General features: G+C 43.0%; 1 protein-coding gene across 1 annotated transcript in view; it reads left to right on the forward strand.

The window, feature by feature from the left end:
- Window positions 1-3790: 3790 nt before the first annotated feature.
- Window positions 3791-10509, forward strand: part of LOC135088896 (uncharacterized) — a 49645-nt gene continuing 42926 nt past the window's right edge. Inside the window, exon 1 of the mRNA XM_063983962.1 lies at window positions 3791-5296. Coding sequence (XP_063840032.1) covers window positions 4629-5296 — 668 coding nt within the window. The 5' untranslated portion in view covers window positions 3791-4628. The remainder of the gene's footprint in view (window positions 5297-10509) is intronic.

Genomic DNA, 10509 nt, shown 5'->3' on the forward strand with positions numbered 1-10509 from the left:
TATCATTAATGGATAAAAACACATTAGAACTTGAATAATTAACTTGATCTTGTGAAAATAGAGAGAAATTTCAGGCGCGTTTCTATGATTCTAATGACATTCGCCAATACATCAAGGTCAGCGGGGTTTATGTATTAGTTATGGACAAAAAAAAAAAATATTAGAACATGAATAAATTAACGTGTTCTTGTGAAAATAGACTTGAGAGAACAAAGTGTTTCAGAATACTAATCTGGATTAGTTTTAGAATATGATCGTAGTGTGGTTTTAGTCTGTGCTACCGAGCGTCTATAATTTTCTTGATTTTATGCTTATTGTGCGGTCAGACCAAGCATTTCCGTCACGCTGCACTTCTTACTCGCTGCCGGTCACATTATAACTGTCAGGAGCACAATGTGACGCGGCCACCACTTTTCCTCTCGAATGTCATGCATTTTTTGGGGCAAAGAATTTAAGTCATTGCTATTACGATATTCTAAAACTAACCCAGGCCATTTTTCTGAAACGCTTTCTTTTCCCAAAGCTATTTTCACAAGACTACGTTAATTAATCTGGTTCTTTAGTCTGTACTACCAAATATCTATAGTTTTCTTGATTTTATTCTAATTATGTGGCCAGAGGAAACATTCCCGTCACGCTGAACTTGCTACACTCTGCTAGTCACATTATAACTGTCACGAGTACGAGTGTTACGCAGCCATCACTTTTCCTCTCGAATATCACACATTTTTAGGGCAAAGAATTCAAGCCATTTCTCTGAATCAATGAACTTTTTCAGGTGAGTGCACGACATTCTGATGAAGCGCGAAGCAGAGCAAGACTGCGACCTAGCATACTGGCATATCACACTGCGTACTAATTCTTTTCATAAAACTAGTATTCTTAATGTTATTGTTTCTTATACTTAGTGGAACGGAAGGATAGAGTAAGTGCGTTGGCAGATGAATGGATAATGAAATAGATACGTAGAGTTTAGCAGTGTTTCGTGCTGTTGCGCAGTGCCTGACATAGATGATGGTGAAACATTTCAGTAGATTTCGAAACGCATTAAAGATGTACATTCCAGTCTTAGAGTATTGTTATCAGGGAATAATCGTGCTCTTACTATTTCTAGGACAGAGGAGGAGGCAGTAGACACCTGCCGAAACGATAATTACTTCCAGTGAGGTTTAAAGCACTGTTCAGGGGATGCTGTGAACTTATCATTAAACCCAACTGTGACCTCACTGAACGTTTCCCTTTGTGTCTCACAACACAAGGGGGCAGTCACAGCCTGCCCTCTAAAGACAACTCTCTTCCTCCACACAAAACTACACACACACCCTTCACTTAAAATTCCAAAATTATCACGGCGACTCCTACACCAGCCTCGGAGTCCCCATCTGGGGAGGAGACCATAAATGTCCCCAGGTCGGACTGCCTTTCTGTCGACGACCCTAAGTGTCTTGACACCCCCTTCAACTTTTTCTTCATTAACTTCTGCAACATTCGCGGTCTAAGATCTAATTTTCAATCTGTAGAACACCACCTCTCCTCTTCTAAACCTCATCTTCTTTTCCTCACTGAAACTCAGGTGTCTGAGGCAACTGACCGTAGCCCCTTTTCTGTTCCCTCCTACTTTCTCTATCCTCATTTTCGATCCAAAGCTGGACGCTGCGTTTATGTGCGCAATGACTTAACCTGCTCTCGTGCCCACGCTCTTGAATCTTCCGAGTTTTCCACCATCTGGCTACGACTACAGAGTCACTCTCATACTAAATTTATCTGTGCTGTATACCTCTCACCTAACTCCTCTGACTATAAGAAATTCTTTGACTACTTAACTTCCTAAGTGGAGCACATTCTGACCCTCTTCCCTTTTGCAGAAATCTCCATTCTTGGAGACTTCAATGTTCCCCACCAGCTTTGGCTTTCCTCTCCCTTCACTGACCAACCTGATGAACTAGCCTACAACTTTGCTATCCTCCATGACCTAGAGCAATTGGTGCTGCACCCTACTCGTATTCCTGACCGTCTTGGAGATACGCCCAACATTCTTGATCTTTTCCTGACCTCTAATCCTTCTGCTTATGCTGCCACCCTTTCTTCTCCGTTGGGCTCCTCTGATCACAATCTCATATCTTTATTTTGTCCTATCGTTCCAATCCCTCCTCAGGATCCTCCTAAGCGAAGGTGCCTCTGGCGTTTTGCCTCTGCTAGTTGGGGGGACCTGAGGAGGTATTTTGCTGATTTTCCTTGGAATGACTACTGCTTCCGTGTCAGAGACCCGTCTTTGTGTGCTGAGCGCATAACAGAGGTGATAGTGTCTGGCATGGAGGCGTACATTCCTCACTCTTTTTCTCGTCCCAAACCTTCTAAACCTTGGTTTAACACAGCTTGTTCTCGTGCTATACATGATAGAGAGGTGGCCCACAAAAGGTACTTAAGCCTTCCATCACCAGAATCTCATGCACTTTATATTTCTGCCCGGAACTGTGCCAATTCTGTTCTCCAACTAGCCAAAAACTCCTTCATTAACAGAAAATGTCAAAACCTTTCAAGATCTAACTCCCCTCGTGATTTCTGGCATCTAGCCAAAAATATCTCCAATAACTTTGCTTCTTCTTCTTTCCCTCCTCTATTTCAACCAGATTTCAACCTAAATCTATTAACAGTGGTGTTCCTCAGGGTTCTGTCCTGTCACCCACTCTCTTCTTATTATTCATTAATGATCTTCTAAACCGAACTTCTTGTCCTATCCACTCCTACGCTGATGATACCACCCTGCACTTCTCCACGTCTTTTCATAGACGTCCAACCCTTCAGGAGGTAAACATATCACGCAGGGAAGCCACAGAACGCTTGACTTCTGATCTTTCTAAAATTTCTGATTGGGGCAGAGCAAACTTGGTATTGTTCAATGCCTCAAAAACTCAATTCCTCCATCTATCAACTCGACACAACCTTCCAGACAACTATCCCCTCTTCTTCAATGACACTCAACTGTCCCCCTCTTCTACACTGAACATCCTCGGTCTGTCCTTTATCTGAACTGGAAACTTCACATCTCATCTCTAGCTAAAACAGCTTCTATGAAGTTAGGTGTTCTGAAACGTCTCCTCCAGTTTTTCTCACCCCCCCCAGCTGCTAACTCTGTACAAGGGCCTTATCCGTCCATGTATGGAGTATGCTTCACATGTCTGGGGGGGTTCCACTCATATTGCTCTTCTAGACAGGGTGGAATCAAAAGCTTTTCGTCTCATCAACTCCTCTCCTCTAACTGACTGTCTTCAGCCTCTCTCTCACCGCCGCAATGTTGCATATCTAGCTGTCTTCTACCGCTATTTTTATGCTAACTGCTCTTCTGATCTTACTAACTGCATGCCTCCCTTCCTTCCGCGGCCTCGCTGGACAAGACTTTCTTCTTTCTTTCACCCCTATTCTGTCCACCTCTCTAACGCAAGAGTTAACCAGTATTCTCAATCATTCATCCCTTTCTCTGGTAAACTCTGGAACTCCCTGCCTGCTTCTGTATTTCCACCTTCCTATGACTTGAATTCCTTCAAGAAGGAGGTTTCAAGACACTTATTCATCAATTTTTGTTGCCCTTGGCCAGTGTCCTTCCTACATAAAAAAAAAAAAAGACGAGTAGATGAATGGATGATGAAATAAATACGCGGAGTTTGGGAACAATTCGTATCATATATAGCGCTGTGAAACTCTATAGTCTGCCAGGGATAAGAGAATAGAGGCTTTGAATGCGCAGAAGAGGTTCGGGTTGCTAGGAATATAGACTAGCGATGGGCCAAATGTACCGTGATGATTATAATACCTATACACAACTATACACAACCCAGTATAGAAGCGCGGCATCTTAACTTGTTTGTGCTGGACGTGAATGCAGCTCACGGTACCTAACTACTGTTTTTGTACTGCTGTGAACGGTAACACACGGAGTACACGAAGAAAATGCAGCGTCACGGCGTCATTGGGTCTGCAGCTCGTCATTTAGAAACATTTTGGGAACGTGAGGGGTGCAGATGGAGGCAGATGCGGAAGTAGGTTACAAAAGACGCCCCGATGCTCCACTTTGAGGGACTGATTGGTGTGGAGCGTGGAGGAAACAGGAACTTAAGGAATTCCATGTAACCTGAGGGAGTCTGAGGAAGAGCAGGGTGTAAGGATGGAAGGCAGGTGGATCTAGTGAGACAGGAGTGGTGGCGACCTTGTTCGGGCCGCCGTGGTCTCTGGGGGGACTGGGGGTAGAAGGCAGCGGGAGTATGACTGTCTGCAAGGCATTGACGCTGCGGCAGACTCCCTCCCCGTCCCCGCGCTCAGTGTGGTGCGCGCGCCGCTCTTGAAAGGTTGTGGTGTTACACGTCCTTGTTGTTTTGCTCTCCCCACGCGGCTCACGACGAGACGGAGGAGGAGGAGCGACACTAATCCTTGCTTCCCTGCCACGCCTGAATTTCCGTGGACTTATTGTGTGACGCCTGTGACTCGAGGACTGACTTCTGCGATCAATTCATAGCAAAGTACAGTAACTCGTGCAAAAAAATAGTGTTTGGCAGTGAATGGATTCCACGCCAACAGTGTCCATGAATGGCGGACCTCTGACCTAAGCCTCGTGCTGCACATTACCTCCCAAGATGTGCATACTAGATCTTTTCCGCCTCCAGATGGAGGTGAGGGTGAAGAAAAGAAAGCCCGGAACACACCTCCGCCACAGCAGGCTCTTCTCCTCCTCCTCCGTCTCGGGCAACACATCGCTTGTTTCCACCGGGAAGCAAAAGCGAAGTTCAGATAAGTGCGGCGGCGCGTGCAGGCATCCCAGCGGCCGCTCCGAGTCCATTTGTTTGAATCCTTCCTGCGGTACCATGAACATGTCTGAGTTCGGGTCCGGCAAGATCTCGCCCTACAGCAGCGTCAAGACTCTGTCCACGCAGTTCACTGACGAGTGCAAGGGCTTGTGCCACTGCAAGAACAAGCGCAAGAACTCCCGGGACTCGCAGAGCAGCGTGAAGGTGGCCAACTTCATCGATGTGGACGAGAATGAAGGACAGGGCAAGGAGAACCTGGGCTTCGTGAGGGACAACCTGTCATGCGGCGGTACCGTGAACCGCTGCAGTTTCCTCAACCGCTACAGAAAGAAACTGAAGGAGTTGCAGGAAGAGGAGGAGAAAGCTGCTGCCAAACTGAAGAAGGTGGACCCGAAGAGCTCAACACTCAGGCGAAAGAGGATGCAACTTCTTCTTCCCTTCGGCAACGACCGCGTCATCTCCACCCGCGACCCCGCCGTCATGCCAGACCCAGAAAGGTACGTGCCGGTGTTCCTGGCCTTATGCTGCACTGGCCTTGCTTTGACATTACTGTCCTGCACTAGCCTAACAGCGCTGGCCTTACCGTGATGTACTAATCTTGCTTTACTGACCTTACTGCTTTATGTGACCTTCCAGTGACCTTAGATACCGTTGTGACCTTAGTTTGCTTGCTGTACCTTATTGACTCGTTACCCAACACTCATTAGGCAGCGGGACCTTCCCCTTGCACCAATCCGCCTGGCATTTCCACGCCCCGCCCTGCCTTGTGCTAGATTATCCTTGAGCCGCGGAGAAAACTTGACTCACTCATTAAAGTACAGGCAGCTACAAACACCTTTACTAGGCAACCCGGGAAGAATATAAGTGGGAAAATACTGAAATAACATTTGCTTTTCCATCCGAGGGCTAGGTTAAGTTAGTTTAGGTTCATATTAATTCAGTTCACTTGTTTCAACGTTAATCCCTTCATAGTATACCTTATAAAAAAAAAAAAAAAAAAAAAAAACAGATTTTTACCCAGAAATAAGTAGGGGAAGGCTATTTAAAAACCCTACACTTATTCCCTGTTATTTACTATCATTGCCTCCATACAATCACTGAGTAGTATCATCACTCCCCCCTTCCAATCAGGACACGAGAGGCAGATCCCCGTAAAGCGAATCGAATCCTGTAGACATGGGCAGATCGTATCGTGGCCGCCAGGGAACGTGAAGCGGCTCGGACTCGCTCGGGTAGAATTCGAAACCTTGAGTAACGAGGCGTTTAGGATTCACTAGCGCCTGTGTAGTGCCCGGATCAGAACTCTCTTTGAGATATTGGGAAGGGTGCTAGAAACGATATGAGGGTGTTAGAAAGAGTTAGAGGCAATTTGAGGGTATTGTGAGTTTGGGAAGGGTGTTATAGACGCCGTGATAGTGTTAGGAAGGGTATTAGAGATGCTGTGAAGGTGTTGGGAGTTCGGGAAGGGTGTTATAGGCATTGTGAGGGTGTATGGTGTTGGGAAGGGAGTTATATGCAATGTGAGGGTGTTGGGTAGCGTGTTATGGCCTCGTGATAGCAAGTACAAGGGTGTGGGTCAAGATTATAGACTGAAACTGCTATTACGTCTTTTATCTTTAATTTTATTGTCTTCTCACTCCTCTCTTCGCCTCGCCTTTCCCGCCCTTCCTTATGTAATAGACTTTGGTTCCTGTATTTTAAGTTTCGTAGATGTTTTATTGGGTGCATTTTATTTATTTATTTTATTTTTGTTTGTTTTTGGTAGGTTTTTTTTTTTTTTACTTTCGTCATCATCATCATCATCATCACCATTGGAGGGGAAAATAATGCCTTACTTTATATACTTTGTTAACTTTTATCTTCCATTGTAAATTCCTGTGAATCATCTTTGCGCCATGTCCAGTGCACGAGATGGGGATTATGTGTCTCGTATCTCTTGCATTAGTTCTTCCTTCACTTCCTCTCTCTCTCTCTCTCTCTCTCTCTCTCTCTCTCTCTCTCTCTCTCTCTCTCGTCATAAACGTCATAAACTTAGATAATCTCACATTTTGATGATTTAAGACACACCATCCTCATTCACCCTCAATTCCACCTCTTCCTCCTCCCTCCCCACCTCCTCCCTCCCCCCGTGTACTGCGCACTGCCCAGCTGGACTTGTGAGGGGGAGTGAGAGAGGGAACCAGGAACTCCAGTGTCGAAATAGATGCGATTCTGATGCAATGCTTGGTTGATTTGAGTGTTCGGTCGTTTACTCTCCGTATACATCCTGGTGGCGCCGCCCGGAGTCTTGGGAAGAGTGCAAAAAGTGGCTAGGAAATCTGTGTCTCTTGTTTCATTACTGTCTTGTCATTGGGTGTGTTCTAATTGGCGTGGGAGGTTGTAAAATTGTTAGCATCATGTTTGGATTGTTTTGTTTATTTATTTATTTATTTATTTATTTTGTTCTTTCTTTCTTTCTTTCTTTCTTTATTTATTTGTTTATTTATTTTGTTGTCTATGTTGTGAGATTTTAGGAATTATTGTTTTGTTGTTGTTTTGTTGTTTTCTTTTCTTTGGCGCTGGGTTTCGTGAGGTGATTGGTTTGTGAATTAAGTAATTGTTATTTTTGGTATTGCGTTATTTATTTATTTTTTTTTTCGTTTATTAAATGTTTTCATATTTTGCCCTTGGTATTACGATGTATTGCCACCTATTGTTTCTTTTTTTCTATGTTGCTAAGTTGCGTGACTTGAATAGTTTATGAATTAAGTTTATGAATCAAGTAAATGTGTTGTTTCCATATTACACGATCTTGTTTTTGCGTTCATTGGTGAATATTTATTAAAGTATTCGTATTTCTCCTAGTTTCTCTTATTTTAAGATTTCTTGACTATTTCTTGACGCCGAGTTTCATGTATTTTTTTTTTTTCTCTTATCTTACTAATGATTAAGGAAAAGTATGGTTATGAAAGTCAATGTCTCTCTTATAAAAGTATATCTTCTTTTTGGAAGTTACTCTCACTATGAATTCTTGGTTATTTCTTCACGTCTGGTTTCCTGTTAACTTTTCCTTCCATCTTGCAAATAATTAGGGAAAAATATGGTTAGGAAAGTAAGGCTCCTTTTATAGAAACATTCATTTTTTTTTCCCCCAAGTTACTGTCGTCAGGAATTCTTGGTTAATTCCTGACGTCTGGGTTCTGGTTTTCCTTTCTTGTTGCAAATATGTAACGAAAAAATATATATTATGAAAGTGAATGTTTCTATTATAATAACATTCTTTTTTTTTTTTTCAAAGTTACTGTCATTATGAATTCCTGGTTACGTTTGGATGTCTGGTTTCCGGATTTCCTTTCATCTTGTAAATAAATAACGAAAAAAAAATATATTGAGTGAATGTTTTTTTTTTTTTTTTTTTTTTTTTTAAGTTACCGTCGTTTTGAATTCTTGGTCATTTCTGGAGGTCTAGTTTCCGGTTTTCCTTTCATCTTGCAAGTAACTGACGGAAAAATAAATATGGTTATGAAAGTGAAGCGTTCCTCGTCACTGTGATGAATCGCTTCTGTCACTCAGGCACTCATTCACTCAGTGCTGCCTTTTGTGTGTATCAATTTTTTTCATAAGTTTCTGGTCGTCATACTAGTTAACAAAAGCCCTGCACTGTTTTTAATCTTTATTTTTTCTTTCCGCTTGTGTTCATTCATCATTAATTTGTCACGTCATCTCGAACTTTCACTCTCGAAGTATTCCCAGTGTGGGCCAGTGACTCATGGTAAGGTGATGTGTACTGACTATTCTGATACGTATATACAGCCAGTCTCCGCCCCCTGACTGGTAATGACTGTATGACGTTGCTTCATTTCAGTGGCCCTTGATATAGCCAGTCTTAAAATTTTGATTGATAATAACTGTATGCCACTCCTTACCTCATTTCAGTAATTCTAGATGCATGCAGTCTTAACCGTTTGACTGGTAATAATTATATGATGTTTGTTACCTCATTTCAGTAATCCTAGATGACTGTAAGCTAAAGGTAGTCTCATTATCTCTTCTCACCTTTAAAATTTTATCTGACAGTCTCAAAAGAACACAAAGGAAGCTACAAGAAACCAGTATGCCTACGCGCAGTAAAGTAAAACATACTTAATAAAACTTACATACCTAACCTTATAAAGCATGACATTTGATACATTCTTACTAGCTCAGAGGTTTTGAGATTAAACCTTTTACACAAGATGAGGGGAAGAGGACTGCTATAGTTACCCTTTCCTAACATTAGAGCACTGTAGAATAAGTTTGCCTGAACACAGATAAAAAAAAAAGATTAGGAAGTTCATTATATTTTTTGCTACATAATTATTTAAGCCTTTGATTGCTATTTGGTATATCTTTCACTAATCACAAGCCACTCTGAGATACTTCCTTTCGTTCTACAGTTACGCTTGAATATTGTATAGGCCAGACACTAGAAAGCTCTTTTAATCCATCTTTTCATTCCTGTAGGTGCTTATAAAAGACCTCGTATTGTGTCTGTATTGCTGTGAATTGCTGGATACCGCAATGAAGAGTTAAGTGACTAGAGCAAATGTGTGTAAAAAGCTGTAGGTTATTATGGAAAGAAAATATTAACCACTGGAAGGGAAACCGCTAAGGACAGAAGGTGTGGCACGTAGTTAGAATATTCTGATCACGACTGTACATAAGCCTTTAGAGAAACAGAAAACACAGCCTTGAGGGAGACAATAGGACAGGTAGGGCAGGTTAGAGGGACACTTGCACTAGTACCTGCCTACCCGAAGTGGAGGTTACTGGGGCGTGACGGGACGTGCATGGGTGAACCAGGGAAGTGTGGGAACACAACACAAGTAAATAATTTAGGGAAGTGATGCAGGAAACAATGGACTTTCTTAAATGGCTCGTATGCTCGGTGGCCTTTTAGAAACTGTCTTGAGGTTAACTTTTTCTTGAAGGTATATGCTGTAATGAGAGAGAGAGAGAGAGAGAGAGAGAGAGAGAGAGAGGGAGAGGGAGAGGGAGAGGGAACGTGCCTGCCTGCCTGCGTGCGTGCGTGCCTTGGCTGGAGACGTGACCTGAGTGTGTGTTATTTATCGTCTTCACGCCCCCTCGAATTAAGGAGGTGTGCAAGGGTCAGAGGTCACAGGGGGTCACGAGGAACTTGCTGCCTGATATCATGACCACGCCCGCCTTTCGTGTCTTACGGGGAGTTGTTTCCTCGCATTTTGTTCATTTTTCGCCTCTCTTGCTGCTGCTTCTGTGTTTCTCTCAGTACCTGTTTGTTTCCTTTTCCCAGTGCTTCTAAATGTCTGCTTGTCTTATCTCAGCCACTCATAACAGCCTCTAGTGGAAGTTACTGGTGTTTCCAAGGGTTTCTCATGATTCTGGCGCCCTTTTAACAGGCTCTGGTGAAAATTACTGAAGCTCTCGTAAGTTTTCATGATTCTAGTGGCAGTTTAACAAGGGTCTCCCACATCAGGAAGAAAACACCCTTTTAACAGGCTCTAGTGAAAATAATTGGGCTATCGTATTTTTCTCATGATTCTGGTGGTAATTAAAGAAGATTGCTCCATCAGTAAGAGAAACATCCCTGTTCACGGGTTGTAGTGGAAGTTATTGGGAGTTTTTATCGGTTTTTCGTTATTCCAGTGATCGTATTAGCAAGGAGTCTGCCCTCGCATCAACCACTACCAAAGCATAGTGTGTCTAGGAAGTA

Source organism: Scylla paramamosain, chromosome 32, assembly GCF_035594125.1.
Source record: "Scylla paramamosain isolate STU-SP2022 chromosome 32, ASM3559412v1, whole genome shotgun sequence".
Classification (NCBI taxonomy): domain Eukaryota; kingdom Metazoa; phylum Arthropoda; class Malacostraca; order Decapoda; family Portunidae; genus Scylla; species Scylla paramamosain.